Here is a 15,271-nt window from a genome sequence, read left to right on the forward strand (position 1 = left end):
ATCAATCAATGGATCAATCAATGGATCAATCAATGAGAATGATGGTAAGGAGGATGTCTCACAGGAAGTCTTTGGATGAGGAGTCGACTTTGCGTCCACAAGTTTCGGAGGAGAGCGTTCGGGACCTCCTGTCCGCACGCGAGCCCGCGGGGTCTTGTCGTCAAGGCAACGCAACGGGCCAGGGGGAGGAAGAGGAGGAGGAGGAGAGTAAGAAGCGAGGTTCTGATGAAGAGGAGAACCATGCTGGACTGTCTATATTCCTCCTTGTCCTCCTCCTCTTTTTTATACTTCCCTGGAAAACATTTCCTCCTCTGAGTCACGGCGTCTCCATGGCGATGATGATGAAGATGTCACTTCCCCCTGCTGTGACGTCCCGCTGTTTGATTGACAGCTGATGTTTCCAGGGTTGCTGAGTCAGCGTGAGATTATCAACCCATCCCGGTCATGTGACCTCATCCTTGTGTGCGACACAAAGAGCGACTGCACACACACACACACACACACACACTCTTCCTGGTGTGAGAAACCCCCATGTGATGAAATCACACATGTAGGGGAGGGGCTCAGGTGAGAAAAGATGTGACGGCACCGTTACCAAGGCAACACCAAAACAGTATTTCGGAGTGCGTCATATTAAATGTTTGTTTTGGGCGTAAAGTCCAGCTGTGTGTTCGAGCGTTGTCCAATTGAATGTGTACCGGCCCTTTAAGAAGCCGTCTGGAGCACTTAATACACTTAATGCTCCCAAATCTGCTGGTTTTGATGCTTCTTTTGAATTCTGTGAAAATTGTCTCCATTTTTTCACTGACAAAATTGTGTCAACTAGAGCCAGTCTATCTCAGCCTTCATATGACCCTTCTGTTCCCCTGCATTTCTCTTCTGTTTTCCATCAGTTTGAGCCGGTGTCCTTTTCTTTTTTAAGTGACACAGTTAGTCATATGAAGCCCTCTGGTTCTCCTGCAGATGCCCTCCCACCTCGCCTGTTTAAGGAGGTACTTGCTACTATTGGATCAAGTGTCCTTAACATTATCAATAGTAGCCTCTCTTCTGGAATAGTTCCAGTAGAGTTTAAACATGCAGTGGTACGACCTCTACTTAAAAAACCCAGCCTCGACCCCTCTCTCCTCTCTAACTTCAGACCTATCTCTAATCTTCCATACATTTCCAAAATATTAGAGAAGGTTGTCTACAGTCAGTTGCTGCCCTTCTTAGAGGATAATGGTATCACTGAGCTGTTCCAGTCCGGTTTTAAAGCCCTCCACAGCACAGAGTCAGCGCTTCTAAAAGTTTTTAACGATATCCTCCTGTCCACTGATTCTGGTAAATATGTTGTCCTGGTGCTTTTAGATCTGTCTGCTGCGTTCGACACCGTCGACCACGCCACCTTAATCACTCGTCTTGAGAACTGTGTGGGCATTAAGGGCGCCGCCCTCAACTGGTTCCGGTCGTACCTAACCGACAGGAGTTTTTGTGTAAAAGTAGACAGTTTTATGTCGTCCACAGCTCCTTTACCACATGGGGTCCCCCAGGGCTCAATCCTTGCCCCAATTTTATTTGCGCTTTACCTTCTCCCCCTTGGTTCTATTTTTAGGAAGTACAGTATTGCATTTCATTTTTATGCCCATGATTGCCAGATTTATTTTCCCATGGCACAAAATAACACGGTTCAACGTCTTATTGACTGCCTGCACGACATCAAAGTCTGGCTTTCAGCTAACTTCCTGAGCCTAAATGAAGATAAAACAGAAGTTATGTTGTTCGGTCCAAGCCGCTCTCCCTCCCCCAACGTTGACCTCGGCACTCTGACCCCGTATCTCAGCGACTCTGTCACAAACCTGGGGGTAAAGTTTGACTCAGATTTTAAATTCGAAAAACAAATCAGCAGCGTCGTTCAAAAAAGCTTTGATCAATTACGCCAAATAGCGAAAGTGAAACCGCTTCTATCAAGACATGATCTTGAGAAATTAATCCACGCTTTTATCTCGACTCGTCTTGATTACTGTAATGCCCTGTATGTTGGCATTAGCCAGGCCTCCCTCGCCCGCCTGCAGCTCGTGCAGAACTCTGCTGCTCGTCTGCTAACACAGACCCGCAGACGTGAGCACATCACCCCTATTTTAGCGTCCCTTCACTGGCTCCCTGTGCGTTACCGAATACATTTTAAACTCCTTTTATTTGTTTTTAAATGTCTAAACAACCTCGCGCCAACCTATCTCTCCGACCTCCTTCAGCCTTACTGCCCCACCCGATCCTTAAGATCAGCCGATCAGCTGCTGTTGACGGTCCCTGACACAAGGCTGAAGCTTAGAGGTGACAGAGCTTTCGCCGTTGCTGCTCCCAAGCTCTGGAACGACCTACCCCTGAGTGTTAGACAAGCCTCCTCTCTTCCTGTTTTTAAATCTCTCTTAAAAACATACTTTTATTCCATGGCTTTTAACACTGAGTGATATCCATCCTGCAATGGCGCCCCATAATACACCTGCTGTGATCCTGTTTTTATGTTTTTATTAATTCTATTTTAATTATTTATTTTTTATCGTGTTCTGTTTGTGTTGTGTTGTGTTTGCTCGGTACTCGTTTTATCTTTTAACCTGCTCATTGTACAGCACTTTGGCTACCCCTGTGGTAAATTTTAAATGTGCTCTATAAATAAAGTTGATTTGATTTGATTTGATTTAATCTTTTAAGCACTTAAATGCAGAACACTGCATGTGATGGACACTTGGAACCCTCAATAGTCGCCAACTTTGCTAAGTATCAGGAGGGGAAGGACTAACTTCACCATTAAGGCGAGAAGAAAAAAATAAGGGATTAACTTCCACACACTGAGTACACACTTATTGAAGTGTACTCACGAGGCAAGTTTTCCATTGCACGACACAGACACTCGTTTTTTTTTTTCCAGTTGCGAGGGGCAAACTTTATTAGACAGTAACATCTTGGTCTCCATGGTAACAGCTGGCATCAATAAATAAATAATGATCCAATTAAATAAAGCATGAATAAATAAAACAAGTATAAAAGTTGTTCACGGCGGTCATTGAGTGCTCACACAGCTGTCCTGAAGATTGGAGAAGAGCATCTCCACCTCTCCCAGGGCTTTGTTGATGCCACGCTCGTTGTCCATCTGACACAAACACACTTGTTGAGGTCTCCCTTCATCATCATCACCTCTTATTTTGAAGGGCGACGCTTACCATGGCCAGCTTGTTGCGGAACTCCACGGCGGGCTGATGGTCCTCGTAGTGCTTGACAATCTGGAAGGAGAAAGGCGGCAACGGTCAGTCGGTGGTATTGGTGTTAAATCAAATCAAATCAAATCAACTTTATTTATAAAGCACATTTAAAATTCACCACAGGGGTAGCCAAAGTGCTGTACAATGAGCAGGTTAAAAGATAAAACGAGTACCGAGCAAACACAACACAACACAAACAGAACACGATAGAAAATAAATAATTAAAATAGAATTAATAAAAACATAAAAACAGGATCACAGCAGGTGTATTATGGGGCGCCATTGCAGGATGGATATCACTCAGTGTTAAAAGCCATGGAATAAAAGTATGTTTTTAAGAGAGATTTAAAAACAGGAAGAGAGGAGGCTTGTCTAACACTCAGGGGTAGGTCGTTCCAGAGCTTGGGAGCAGCAACGGCGAAAGCTCTGTCACCTCTAAGCTTCAGCCTTGTGTCAGGGACCGTCAACAGCAGCTGATCGGCTGATCTTAAGGATCGGGTGGGGCAGTAAGGCTGAAGGAGGTCGGAGAGATAGGTTGGCGCGAGGTTGTTTAGACATTTAAAAACAAATAAAAGGAGTTTAAAATGTATTCGGTAACGCACAGGGAGCCAGTGAAGGGACGCTAAAATAGGGGTGATGTGCTCACGTCTGCGGGTCTGTGTTAGCAGACGAGCAGCAGAGTTCTGCACGAGCTGCAGGCGGGCGAGGGAGGCCTGGCTAATGCCAACATACAGGGCATTACAATAATCAAGACGAGTCGAGATAAAAGCGTGGATTAATTTCTCAAGATCATGTCTTGATAGAAGCGGTTTCACTTTCGCTATTTGGCGTAATTGATCAAAGCTTTTTTGAACGACGCTGCTGATTTGTTTTTCGAATTTAAAATCTGAGTCAAACTTTACCCCCAGGTTTGTGACAGAGTCGCTGAGATACGGGGTCAGAGTGCCGAGGTCAACGTTGGGGGAGGGAGAGCGACTTGGACCGAACAACATAACTTCTGTTTTATCTTCATTTAGGCTCAGGAAGTTAGCTTAGTGCACGTGCACGTGCACTCACGCAGCCATGGTGGGCCTGCAGGTCCTGGCTCACGTGGGCCAGGTCGGCGTGCAGCTGGTGCAGTTTGGGATGCTGGTTGTCACGGGGTGTGAAGATGTTGCGCAGGTAGAAGTCCAGGATGTAGGCGTGGAGGCAACAAAGGGGCACGTCGTCCTGGGGGAGGCCGGGTCAAAGGTCAGGGCCTGGCGGAAGGCGGAAATGTGACGAGCGGAGCGTTTCTCACCCGTTTGCTGCTAAAATCGGGGTTGAGTCGGATGCTGGTCTCGTCCGGCGTCTCTAAACTCTGAGCCTGCTCGGACATTAAAACAACGTTCAGGACACGTAAGCGACATCTCCGCGATGGTGGGAACTCACGTGTAGGGACACTTCCTGTGCAGCCTGGTATGTGTGCGGGCTTCTCAGCGGCTTGCTGAGTGGTCGGGGGACAGGCCCCGCCTCCGTCCGCTGGGCCCAGCCAATGAGCATCATGAGGACGACGGCAAGCTGGCAGAAGGAGACGAGCGCAGCGGCGACCTTCATGGCGCAAAAACACTTTTGAGCGTAGAAGAAGGTGGAAAAGTCAAGAGTTCACAAAGTTGTGGTGTGAGTTGTTGTGAAGACGCAGCGGCGCTCCTCGTCTTTATACGCGCCAAGCCTCCGCCCCCCCGCACAAATATAGGACAACCAAAAAACCCCAAACACAACACACACACACACACACACACACACAGGTCAGTGGTGGTGTTTACTGTCACTGTGAGGAAATTAAGCGTCAAAGTGTGACGACAAATGTTTGTCATTAATTTAATTGGAGCGATTACATCACTTCCTGTTTCCCGACGTGGGCGCGCATGTGTGTAATACCGATGTTTGCGCAAACAATAATCGTTTCCATCACGTGAGACCTAAGTAGCACGCCGCTTGACCACGTCCGTCTTCACATGACGTGACTTATTGTGTGCTCACGCCACATAAAAGACGCATGTAGAGGACTTTTATTTGTGAGGTGTGTGCACAGGAAGTGACATCGGCAGGCCGAGACAATATTTGATCAGGCTGATTGATGAGGAAGAGGAAGTTATGTCATGTTGTGGACTTTTCTACTCACCTGCTGGCGTCACAAAGACAACCACGGACAAACGGATCACACGCAGACGGGTCTACTTCAATGTTTTTTTTATTCAGTGAGGCTGGTTTCCATGACGACGTCTCAACTCTTTTCCCAAAAGTCCTCCTGTCTCCTCTGAGCGCGCTCCAGCACCGCCGACGCCTCCGAGCAGGACGCCGCCGAGCGGCAGGACATCACGGACATGCGGTCGTCTAGGTGACAGGATGGTGTTAGTGAGTGGCGGGAAAACGTGGGGGGGGGGAGAGGGGAAGGTCACCTTCGTTCGAGTAGAGGCTGACTCTGGAGAGATCTCGGAACCTCACACCCAAGTCACCTGAGGAGACGGACCGGGGTTAGCGAGACGGGCTTGACAGGACGTGTGAAGCGTGGCGGCGCTCACCGTTGTGCTGGAAGTCAGCGTGTCTCAGGCGGCCTTTCAGGCAGTGCTGCAGGGGCGCGGGGCTGCTCAGTCTGGACCTGATTGCTTTGGACTTCTGCAGGGGGGAGGGGCCACAGGGGTACGCGTTGCAGTCAGGCCACGCCTCAGTAGGCATCGCTTTGCCGGCTGCCGTGGAAACGTCTGCGCCACACCCCTGGGGAGAAAGCGAGACCTCGGCGTGACTAACCCGGTGTCACGTGCGCGCTCACCTGTTTGCACGTGCACTCACCTGATTACAGGTGCAGTTTTCTTCCCCTCTCAGCCTTCCCACTAGGATGGCGCCCCCTGGTGGACATATGCAGCTCAGAAGTCAGACTTTTGAACTTTGTGTGTGTGAGCGTACCTGTGGCAGGTGTGGTGATGTCATGATGAGTCCTCTGCATCTTCATGTTTGGAGTAGGCAAACGCCCTTCCTCTCTTCACACACGCACACACATACAGTGATGTCACCACACGGGGGCGGAGCCTAACTGAATGTCAACGTACTCATCCGTTTCGTCGTCTTTTTCCGCTACCCACGCCATCTTGCTTTCAGTCTGGGTGCCGGCGTGGTCTTTGAGGGCGGGCCCGGGCGGAGTGTGTGGCGGTCCAGACAAGGCAGGGCTGCACACGCTAGAGCGACTGAGGACACAAAGTGAGTCCAGATAGGCTGAGAAAGTGCTGAGGTGGTGCACGAGGCTCCGCCCCCTACCTGGGGAGGTCCAGCGCCTCCACGCAGGGACTGCTGCTGCCACGTACTAAAGCGGGGCAAGGGTCGGAGACGGCGTCGCACGGGCTGTCCTCGGTGGTCACGGTGGGCTCCCACAGGACGTTGTGCTCGGACACCAGCTGGCTCAGGTGGTCTCTGGAGAAGTGGGTGCCCCATGCCCGGCGACGGTACCACAAGGCCTTCTGCCTCAGTGCCATCACCTGGACACATCGCACGGTGAGAGGGCTTGACACACATCGGCAGGAAGTGACCCAAATGGGGGTTCCTAGAAACCACCAGACTTCTCGTAAATGTCCCACTCTGACCCCACATCACCTACACCACACCTCAAAAAGGAAGTGGAGTTTCGATGACGAGCAGCGTCGAGACTGAGACCTTTTTTCTTCTTTTTTTTTTTTTTTAGACATACCTGATGCCGTGTGTGTGTGTGTGAGAGAGTGAGACATTTCTGTGAAAAGGAAGCGCTGTGGTTTGAATAACTTTGGTTTGTGTCGCGACGTGTGCTGACTCATCAAGTCATACAAGCTCCTCGAGGTCATGTGACAAGGACCCACCTGAGGGGTGTGGTCCGAGTGTCCGTCTCCTTTGGCCATCTTGTGGAGAGGGGGGCGAAAGTTGATTTCGTATTCTGTCAGCTTCCTGTCACACACACACACACTCTTATCATCACCAGCTCGTCTCACACTCCTCACACACACACACACCTTTGTCTTCTGTGAGGAGGATAATTGGTATCCTTCTGCGGGAGGGGCACGCCATGCTGGGGGCAGGGCTTCCTGTCACACTCCTCCCTCTTTTTCTTAATCCTCTGATGGAAAAACAACATGAGCAACAACAGACGCCATCTTGCTGTGTGTGTGTGTGTGTGTGTTTGTGTGTCCTGGGCATGACGTTAAAGTGTATCCGGCAGTGGAGGCTCCTCTATGGGGGTCTTGGGGCACTAGGAGGTTAACCCCTTTACTACTGTTACCCCAGGTGGCCCTTGGCAAAGGCCTAGTACCTGACTGCCCCCTAGCCAGGGATACGGTGTAGACCTCAACAGCGGAGTAGGCGGAAGACGGTAGATTTAAGTACTACCACAACGGCTGCGATGGCGGAAGAAGGCTGCAGCAGAAAAGGGTCCCCAGTCGTCTTGGACTCCATGCCACTGGACCCTGACCCGATTCTGTCAAGGATCGTGTGGTGACTGTCTATGCACCAGTCTCCCCACTTTAAACTAGGTGACGCACAGGCATCCTCCATAAAGGGATACACCCTTGATGGTGTGTGTGTGCGTGTGTGTGTGTGTGAGAGCGTACCGTGTGTACGTAGAAGGGCGGAAGCCTCTGCTGATGTTCCACATGTTTCCGTAGACGGGGCCCACGAGGCAGAGGTTCGCCCTGGAAGCTGCGGCGGTACTCCGTATCCATGGCAATGGGGTGCGTTCTGACTCCCGTGCGGAGCGTCTAGCAGACACATGTTCTCTTTAGCACCGCCTAGTGGCGATATGGCTGTACTGCAGCTCACCTGCTGTGCCCTCAGCAGCGGAGAACGACCAGCGTCTTCCTTCCTGCTCCAATCCAACCTTTCACTTGTCGACCTCGGCTCCGCCTTGCGGCGTAGACCGTGAAGACTCTGCGGTGAGTGGATGTTGCGTTGCAAGATTGAAGCAAAAAAATAAAAAATAAAAAAAACACATCAAAATGACAGCTGACCTCATTGGCTGAAGGGTCATGTCCATGACGGCCGCTGGTCTGCGACTGGCGATCAATCATTGTGGGGCGGGGCTTCTCTAGAGAGACATTTTAAACATGTTAGACTTAGACAACCTTTTTATTGTCATTCAAATTTGAACTTTACAGTACAGATAAGAACAACATTTCGTTGCATTAGCTCATGGTAGTGCAGGATAAGGACCAATAAGATCATACTTGCCAACCCTCCCGGATTTTCCGGGAGACTCCCGAAATTCAGCGCCTCTCCCGAAAACCTCCCGAAATTCAGGCGGAGACTGAGTGAGGACAGCCTGTTTTCACGTCCGCTTTCCCACAATATAAACAGCGTGCCTGCCCAATCACGTTATAACTGTAGAATGATCCGAGGGCGAGTTCTTGGTTTCTTATGTGGGTTTATTGTTAGGCAGTTTCATTAACGTCCTCCCAGCGCAACAACAACACACAACAACAGCAGTCACGTTTTTCGTCTACCGTAAAGCAGTTTGTCTGCCTTAAACAGCAATGTTGTGACACTCTTAAACAGGACAATACTGCCATCTACTGTACATGCATATGTGACAATAACATCTAGGGCTTTTAGAGAGTGCAGTGCACAACTGCGCACACAACAAGGAGACGAAGCAGAATGCATCATCACAGAGGGTGTTCAGCATGGTTAGAAAAATAGTGACAGAGACTAGAACAAGGATGGACAATTCAACCCTTAACTCAACAATGAGTAGATGAGTGTTATGTGTGTGTATATGTGTAAATAAATGAACACTGAAATTCATCCATCCATCCATCCATCCATTTTCTACCGCTTATTCCCTTTGGGGTCGCGGGGGGCGCTGGAGCCTATCTCAGCTACAATCGGGCGGAAGGCGGGGTACACCCTGGACAAGTCGCCACCTCATCGCAGGGCCAACACAGATAGAGAGACAACATTCACACTCACATTCACACACTAGGGCCAATTTAGTGTTGCCAATCAACCTATCCCCAGGTGCATGTCTTTGGAGGTGGGAGGAAGCCGGAGTACCCGGAGGGAACCCACGCAGTCACGGGGAGAACATGCAAACTCCACACAGAAAGATCCCGAGCCCGGGATTGAACCCAAGACTACCCAGGACCTTCGTATTGTGAGGCAGACGCACTAACCCCTCTCCCACCGTGCTGCCCTGAAATTCAAGTATTTCTCATTTCTCTTATTTATATATATATATATATATATATATATATGTCTTAATAAGGTTATCCAAAAAATAGTGCTCGATACCGTAGTAGAGCGCAATATATGTATGTGTGGGAAAAAAATCACAAGACTACTTCATCTCTACAGGCCTGTTTCATGAGGGGGTTCCCTCAATCATCAAAAAAAAAAAAAAAAAATCTCCTGATGATTGAGGGAACCCCCTCATGAAACAGGCCTGTAGAGATGAAATAGTCTTGTGATTTTTTTCCCACACATACATATATATATACATATATATATATATATATATATATATATATATATATATTCTAGCTGTAAATATACTCCTCCCCTCTTAACCACGACCCCCCAAACCACCCCCCACCCCCCCGAAATCGGAGGTCTCAAGGTTGGCAAGTATGAATAAGATGCATATATAAATAAATAGATTACTGTACAGATAAATATATTGCACTTTTTCATATGCATCCACGTTTATGGATGTATGTTATATTGTCTTTTTATTCCAGCGAGTTAATCCATTTTGGGGGGGGGAATTGAGGGGATAGTTATGATGCGTTCAAGAGTCTTACGGCCTGAGGGAAGAAGCTGTTACAGAACCTGGAGGTTCTGCTTCGGAACCTACACCAGGAACATGTACTTTTGTTTGACAACCGTGTCATGTGACGCTCACTCACCACGTGGCCCAGCTGGGGGTCCAAGTTCCACAGGCGGTTCTGGGTGATGGTCCGAGTCTTTGTGTTGGTGGGGGTCTGGACCGGCAGGGGGCGCTTTGTTGTGAGCAGCCTGGACACTGGACTTCGTTGGTCCACCAGAACTGTGTCTCTTCCTGACTTCTCTTCTGCTGTAAGCTGATTGGTCGAAGCAATGAGACCTAATCAAAAGGGTTTTCTTGGCCCCGCCCACACCCATCCACGTATACTTACCCTTCAGGTCTGGGCGCGGGTAGGACAAAGAGATGCTCTTCTCAGGGGAATCACTTCTACAACGTCGAGAACTCTTCTGGTACTCAACAAAACAACACTTACTCATTAATATGACTATTATTATGTAAAGATATGTGTTGACATTGCACTTATATAAACATGGACACGCCAAATATTTTTTGTCTAATTTGTCAACCTTGAGTGCGCAAAGTGCGTCACTACGTGTTACACGATCACACAGGTGTGTTCAGGTGCGTTAATCGTCACAAACAAAACTTTGGTGCTAACAAGCGCTAGCGCGCTAGCAGGCTCCGTTAGCGCCGTCATGCTAATGCTAACAGCTCCGCTTACCGACATGTTTTCCGCTGCTGCTGCTGACCGGAAGTGGCGCGATGAGAGAAGCGCTCGGCGGGCGGTAACTTTGGCAACCAGGTGTTGTTGCGTGTTTGATTAAAGCGTTCACAATCACAGGACGCTTCATCGTGGCGACTTGACAGTCAAAAAGACGAGCCACGGCCGTTGTCATGGCAGCAGACAGGATTTACGCATGCGCAGGACGACTCTGATCCTTTCAACTCCTTGTCCTTGCGTCTAAGTGCACTTACATCCACACGCCACATGATGTCGCTGTTACAAAATTGCACCACTTTTATTCATTTAAGGCTTTTTAAGTTTGGACTTTACATTTGGCTTCAAACCCCCCCCCACCCCTTCCCCCCCCAGCTGCTGTCGGGAACCCGTGTAGAACGTTCTTGAGTCCAGCAGACAACACAAACATGCAGCAAAAGAACGTAAACTGAACTCTGGCCTCTTTTAACCTGCTTAACACGACGAGGAGGCGGAGTTTGAACCGAGGTCAAAGTTGAAAGACAATCTGCCGACACTGAGTGGGCGGGGCTGTGTTGGCGGTGGTTAACAGGACCAGTCAGTGTGGACTTGCTGCCCCCTTGCGGCCACAAAGGCTCCCTACAGCTCCTAAGCATGCTAACGGCGCTAGTTAGCTCCAGCTGCAAAACAGACATGCTAACTGCTACAGCGCCTCCTGGAGGTGACACATGAACATGCTACATCAGACAGACATTGAAAGGCTTTTTGTGGCTTCAACAATCTTCAGCCATGCTAATAATGACACCACCGAGTCAAGCGAGCAGATCTGGGGTCAGCTCACCCACCGTCACGTTATACTAACAGGTTCGCTCACTGTATCCCCCTAGTGGTCATATGCAGAAATGCCACCCTAAAAAAAACACTATTTTTACATTTAAGACTTTAAAGTGCTTCTTCTGTACTGACTAATGGCTAACAAGCTAGCCAGTTATAAGATACACCAAGAATACTTTTTTTTTAAACCATCTTTGCTAGCTTAGCTCGCAAAACTACTTGTTCATAATACTGCCAACACACTAAATAATGTTAGCTCTCAATGGTGAGCTGACGCCAGAATCTGCTACAAAATAAAACTTGAAATGACTCTTATTGTTTCACATAACAATCATCATTATCATCACCACACACACACACACGCACCATGTTGGAGGCCGTGTGTCATTTAGAAAAAGACAAAAGAGACATCGAGAAGACGCCAGACATCATCATCATTATCGTCGTCACAGTCTTTTGAAGTTTCCAAGGCAACAGGGAAGGGGTCAGAGGTCTGAGGTGGTCCATGTTGATGGTGTGTGTTTTCACAGGGGGCGGGGCAGGTTGGAAGATGTCCTAGGATTGGTTGTTGGTCCGGCGAGCGCAGAGCTGCAAACACAGTGTGTTTTATTAGTGCATGTGTGTGAGTGTGTGTGTGTGTTTATACACACCTGTGATTAGAGGAGCTGACAAGTGGACTTTTTGCGAGTTCTTCCAGGAAGTGGGCTTTTCCTGTTGATCTGTCTCACCAGGTCATAGAAGATCTACACACACACACACATAAACACAGTGAGATATAAAGTTGGTGGCATGCATCGTGTGTGTGTGTCTGCTAGCCTCGTTGACGTTGATCTTGCTCTTGGCTGACGTCTCCAGGAAGACGCAGGAGTTCCACTGGCGAGCGAGGCCCACCCCTGACTCTTTGGCCACCACGCGCTCCACCTCCAGGTCACACTTGTTGCCCACCAGGATCATCGGAACCTACAAGCGCACACATAGTTTCATAGGCGTCTGCCGGAGCACCGCCTGGCCAGCAAGTGTCAACATCGCGTGCGTGCTTGTGCGTACATCATCAGTGTCCTTGACCCTGAGGATCTGCTCTCTGAGGTCTTGAAGATCGTTGAAGGTGGACTGAGCCGTGATGGAGTAGACCAGAGCGAAGCCTTGGCCGTTCTTCATGTAGAGATCACGCATGGCCGTGAACTGCTCCTAAACCGCCGCGACAACATATCCCGCTGTCGTTTTGACATACACAATTTCTACATTGTGTGTGTTCGTGTGTGCTTACTTACTGTTCCTGCCGTGTCCAAGATCTCCAACATGCACTGTTGACCATCCACCTCCACTTGCTGTACATGCAAACACACACACACACACACAATGAAAAAATAACATTAGCTGGGATTTAAATGTGTTGTTGATGCCTTCACTGTCTCACCTTCCTGTAGGAATCTTCTATCGTGGGGTCGTACTTCTCCACAAAGATACCCTGGACAAACTGCACCGTCTACACACACACACACACACACACTTAAGACAATTTCTTATACAGTAGAAGCATTTAAGTCCCATCTTAAAACTCATTTGTATCCTCTAGCCTTTAAATAGCCCCCCTGTTAGACCAGTTGATCTGCCGTTTCTTTTCTTTTCTCCTCTGCTCCCCTTTTCCTTGAGGGGGGTGGGGGGGCACAGGTCCGGTGGCCATGGATGAAGTGCTGGCTGTCCAGAGTCGGGACCCGGGGTGGACCGCTCGCCTGTGCATCGGCTGGGAACATCTCTGCGCTGCTGACCCGTCTCCGCTCGGGATGGTGTCCTGCTGGCCCCACTATGGACTGGACTCTTACTATTATGTTGGATCCACTATGGACTGGACTCTCACAATATTATGTCAGACCCACTCGACATCCATTGCTTTCGGTCTCCCCTAGAGGGGGGGGGGGTTACCCACATATGCGGTCCTCTCCAAGGTTTCTCATAGTCATTCACATCGACGTCCCACTGGGGTGAGTTTTTCCTTGCCCGTATGTGGGCTTTGTACCGAGGATGTCGTTGTGGCTTGTGCAGCCCTTTGAGACACTTGTGATTTAGGGCTATATAAATAAAGATTGATTGATTGATTGATGCAGTAAGTACAGCAGTGTGTGTTCCATACCAAAGCAGACTTGCCAACACCACCAGACCCTAAGACCACCAGCTTGTATTCCCGCATCTTCACCTGCTGTCTGCACACACACAAACACACACTCAGTGAGGGAGAGGGAGCAGTTACTCGGTATAAGCCCCGCCCACTGCTCCAGCACACCTGTAAAACACACACCTTCTGCTCCCTGATTCAGGTCACATGCACAGCTGGTAATGAGGTCAATAGCATGGAATGTGACTGTTGCATGGCCGCTGTGTGTCTGTGCTTGGTTACCATGGTGATGAAATAAAGAGTGCACAGTGTCAGCTAATAAATGAGGGGGAAGAAAGAACGCTGGATGAAATGTATGCATTGTCCTACAGTCCCTGAACGCCTCGTCGTCTTCCACTTGTGTGCAGTAACAAGATGCAACAATGTGGTTACCATGGCGATGAGATAGCGTCGGTTAGACTTAGACACACTTTAATGATCCACAAGGGAAATTGTTCAATAAATGTTCATTTTGGTAAAAAGAAAAAAAGTGGTTGACGAAATCGCTGCTTTGTCCTACAGGCCCTGAACGCATCATCGTCAACTTGCCGGACCCTGAACGCCGCACGCTCACACACTCACAGTCAGCTTAGGTGTGGCCAGGTATAGGAATAGGACACGTGCGCGTGCGTGTGACAGGACTAAACACAGCCTGGTGTCGCTCGCGCACACGCCCACACACGCACACGCAGTATGAAGACAACAAGTTACTTCCTGTCTTTCTAGCCGCCATAGAGGCTCTCCTGGTCGGCCAGCTCGCACTGCGGGCCCCGCTGTGAGGGTCTTACAGCCCGGCCGCCATCATGTCGATAAAAATGACTCGTCAGGGCGAAGACATGTCTGTCAAAGCGTGTGTTCGTGTGGAAAGTGTGTGTTCGCGTCTCGCTTCCGCAAACCGGCCCCAGTTCGACTCGGCTTCACCCCCCGACCCCCCCACCCGTCCAGCCCAGACTGAGCGTGGCTGTCATGTTTGTCTACACCAACATGGCCACGAAGGAGAATACGACCAAAAGACGAGAAGAGAAAAAAAAAGGACAAGAAGCACTCACCGTCATTCACTGCCCTCTCTCTCTCTCTCCTCTGCTGTGCTAACGTCGCTCGACCAGAGCCGCTCCCTCCACAGCTCACGTCAAGCTCCGTGATAAATACAACTTCCGCGGTTTTTTTTTTTTCAAACTAAAAGGCAACAACGGAAATAGACTTCGCCGAAATTTACCACGACCAAGCAGCGAGACGAGATATTTTGTGTTAGTTTGAAATAAATGACATTGCAAAAACAGAATGTAAAAAAGAGCGCGACAGAGGCAATAATGTGTACGCAGCAGGACAAACTCAAGGCACATTTAAGTGTTGTGAAGCCACACCCAAACAGGAAGAAGTCACCAAGAATAGAGACCCCCGCTCCCTCCTCCCAAGCTTCCTTTAACACACACACTTCCTGTTTGTGTGTAGTTGTCAAGGTTCACGTATAAAAATAGAGACTTCATCTTTATTTTTGGTTCTGAATCATCATTTAACACCTTCAATTCTGTTTTTTTTTAACAACTTAACTTTTTAACTCTCCCTTATCTTTGTAATGTTTCACAGATTGGAAG

At 49.0% G+C, this 15,271-nt stretch overlaps 4 protein-coding genes across 7 annotated transcripts in view; all 4 read right to left on the reverse strand.

Annotated features, from left to right (window-relative positions):
* LOC133606994 (uncharacterized) overlaps positions 1-312 on the reverse strand; it is a 30,316-nt gene extending 30,004 nt beyond the window's left edge. The window contains exon 1 of the mRNA XM_061961498.1: positions 63-312. Within this exon, the coding sequence (XP_061817482.1) occupies positions 63-242 (180 nt within the window). The 5' untranslated portion in view covers positions 243-312. The remainder of the gene's footprint in view (positions 1-62) is intronic.
* A 2,608-nt stretch (positions 313-2,920) lies between these two features.
* il22 (interleukin 22) lies at positions 2,921-5,483 on the reverse strand. 2 transcript variants are annotated; one of them, XM_072913296.1, is made up of 6 exons: positions 5,380-5,483; positions 4,647-4,805; positions 4,516-4,581; positions 4,293-4,445; positions 3,198-3,257; positions 2,921-3,127 (listed from the first exon to the last, which is right to left on the reverse strand). In XM_072913296.1, the coding sequence occupies exons 2-6, from the start codon at positions 4,758-4,760 to the stop codon at positions 3,038-3,040; spliced, it is 483 nt and encodes a 160-aa protein (XP_072769397.1). In that variant the 5' UTR covers positions 4,761-4,805; positions 5,380-5,483; the 3' UTR covers positions 2,921-3,037. The 2 variants fall into 2 exon arrangements, with proteins under 2 accessions (XP_072769397.1, XP_072769396.1); XM_072913295.1 differs by lacking the exon at positions 5,380-5,483 and having other exon boundaries at positions 4,647-5,283.
* Positions 5,431-11,044, reverse strand: mdm1 (Mdm1 nuclear protein). 3 transcript variants are annotated; one of them, XM_061959740.1, is made up of 15 exons: positions 10,715-11,044; positions 10,364-10,445; positions 10,115-10,288; positions 8,222-8,298; positions 8,034-8,141; positions 7,826-7,972; positions 7,232-7,335; positions 7,082-7,166; positions 6,510-6,727; positions 6,305-6,439; positions 6,162-6,235; positions 6,048-6,103; positions 5,780-5,972; positions 5,657-5,713; positions 5,431-5,591 (listed from the first exon to the last, which is right to left on the reverse strand). In XM_061959740.1, exons 1-15 carry the CDS (start codon positions 10,718-10,720, stop codon positions 5,482-5,484), a joined length of 1,626 nt encoding a protein of 541 aa, XP_061815724.1. In that variant the 5' UTR covers positions 10,721-11,044; the 3' UTR covers positions 5,431-5,481. The 3 variants fall into 3 exon arrangements, with proteins under 3 accessions (XP_061815724.1, XP_061815725.1, XP_061815726.1); XM_061959741.1 differs by having other exon boundaries at positions 10,364-10,439; positions 10,715-11,043; XM_061959742.1 differs by having other exon boundaries at positions 10,115-10,311; positions 10,364-10,439; positions 10,715-11,043.
* An 817-nt stretch (positions 11,045-11,861) lies between these two features.
* On the reverse strand, positions 11,862-15,040 carry LOC133606139 (ras-related protein Rap-1b). The gene is made up of 8 exons (XM_061959743.1): positions 14,726-15,040; positions 13,656-13,725; positions 12,942-13,010; positions 12,796-12,852; positions 12,572-12,712; positions 12,341-12,484; positions 12,175-12,267; positions 11,862-12,112 (listed from the first exon to the last, which is right to left on the reverse strand). Exons 2-7 carry the CDS (start codon positions 13,710-13,712, stop codon positions 12,181-12,183), a joined length of 555 nt encoding a protein of 184 aa, XP_061815727.1. The 5' UTR covers positions 13,713-13,725; positions 14,726-15,040; the 3' UTR covers positions 11,862-12,112; positions 12,175-12,180.
* Between the last annotated feature and the right edge of the window lie 231 nt (positions 15,041-15,271).

This window comes from Nerophis lumbriciformis, linkage group LG05 (assembly GCF_033978685.3).
Source record: "Nerophis lumbriciformis linkage group LG05, RoL_Nlum_v2.1, whole genome shotgun sequence".
Classification (NCBI taxonomy): domain Eukaryota; kingdom Metazoa; phylum Chordata; class Actinopteri; order Syngnathiformes; family Syngnathidae; genus Nerophis; species Nerophis lumbriciformis.